The 1,687-nt window shown below is 41.6% G+C and overlaps 2 protein-coding genes across 2 annotated transcripts in view; both read right to left on the reverse strand.

Moving 5' to 3' along the window:
- Positions 1-488, reverse strand: part of LOC101845100 — a gene marked incomplete in the record, with an annotated part of 33,718 nt that extends 33,230 nt beyond the window's left edge. Inside the window, 1 exon segment of the mRNA XM_005099653.3 lies at positions 339-488.
- Positions 489-513: 25 nt separating this feature from the next.
- The window catches only part of LOC106011946, a gene marked incomplete at its 3' end in the record, with an annotated part of 17,656 nt that continues 16,482 nt past the window's right edge, over positions 514-1,687 (reverse strand). The window contains 1 exon segment of the mRNA XM_013083261.1: positions 514-548. Coding sequence (XP_012938715.1) covers positions 514-548 — 35 coding nt within the window.

Raw genomic sequence — 1,687 nt, forward strand, 5'->3', positions numbered from 1 at the left:
AAGAAGAAGAAGAAGAAGAAGAAGAAGAAGAAGAAGAAGAAGAAGAAGAAGAAGAAGAAGAAGAAGAAGAAGAAGAAGGAGAAGGAGGAGGAGGAGGAGGAGGAGGAGGTTCGGAGGAGGAGGAGGATGAGGTTCCATGTATCAAAAAAGAGATTCACTGGTCTTATTACAAAAATTCCAGGTGCATTCTCTTGACATTTTGTTTTTCTCGAGGACACTGTAAATTCTGGGCCACTGCATAGAATCACCATTGGAAACGACTGTTTAGAAAAAGCTAAGTTATGACACAAAGATTGTCATTTTAACTTCGCTTTTCGGACAGCTCTTGTATACAATACCTTCAGTTGATGTAGTTTTCGTAGGCGTTAATAAGGGGTCTGCCCTTGTTGTGGTTGTTGCCGGTGGTGTACTTGGTGCTGTTGTTGTGGTTGTTGATGGTGGTGTACTTGGTGCTGTTGTCGTCGTCGTTGTTATAGTTGGTGTTGTAGTTGTGGTTGTTGTTGTAGTTGTTGTTGTTGTTGTTGTTGTCGTTGTCGTCGTGGGTTTTTCTGAAGATACAGGACAAATTCATATTTATCAAAGTTAGCGTAAACATCGTTGAGATAGATCATACGAGTAATTATTATTACTGTAAATTATGTTCCGTCAACATGGACAAAAATGATATCGTTCATAAAGCGTGCTGCCTCAGCTCTTCCTGTCAGGGCCAATAGTCGTGGCTGAGTGGAATATAGTATTGCAGTAGATGGACTAAGCCACTTGATGAGCTAAATTCAACACAGAGAAATCGAACGCATGGCTTCTTCCTGCAATAGCAAAGAACCCAACCATTCCCCCACATACGTTTAAGTTAGTTTTGTTATGGGTTTTACTGCTCTTGTAATACAAACAGGGCATATGAGTACCGAAGACTGGACATGTTACTAGAGATTCAAACATAAAGAAATGCAGGAGGAGGGGTAAAAAAAAGATGGCTATTAAGATAGAAAAGAAGGAGCATACCATATCAGAGCAACCGCCAACCACCTACTCCACAGACGTAAGTCAGTCCATGCAGAAGCCAACATAATGGGGTCAAGTCACTACCTCAAAATTACAAGGTTCTCTCTGTTCCATACCTAATTTTGAGATATTTGACGTCAACATTTTTGAGTTTCACAATAATGTGTCAACAATTTTCGAATGCAGTTCTTCGAATATCATGAAAACGATTCCGAGTATTCTAACGATTTTGACAGAGCAAATAGAACGTTTGGTTTCTGACTGCATGGTTTAACAACTCAAAACGTCAGAGAGAACTATTTAATTCTGCGGTAGCAAAGTGGTTCCAAAGGTAGAACTACTACAGACCTTAGTTCTCTTTTGTTTTGAGTATATTATGTGTTTTTCCGTCCCTGTCGACACATCATTTTAAATCATTTCGGAGGCGGGCTACAACCCTGCCTGTCAGGGCTAGTCGGAGCTCAGATGCATACAACCTCCTAGCCGAAAGGCCGAGGAAATCAATAAGGGTTTTCGCCACGCTTGTGATTCGAACTCAGGAGTTATGGCGGCACAGCGAAGCACCTGACTGCCATACCACAGACACTGTTGACATTTGCTCCCTCTCTCTCCCCTTCTTCTTCTTCTTCTTCTTCTCCTTCTCCTTCTCCTTCTTCTTCTTCTCCTTCTCCTTCTCCTTCTCCTT

The sequence above is a fragment of the Aplysia californica genome, unplaced genomic scaffold, assembly GCF_000002075.1.
Source record: "Aplysia californica isolate F4 #8 unplaced genomic scaffold, AplCal3.0 scaffold00221, whole genome shotgun sequence".
NCBI lineage: Eukaryota > Metazoa > Mollusca > Gastropoda > Aplysiida > Aplysiidae > Aplysia > Aplysia californica.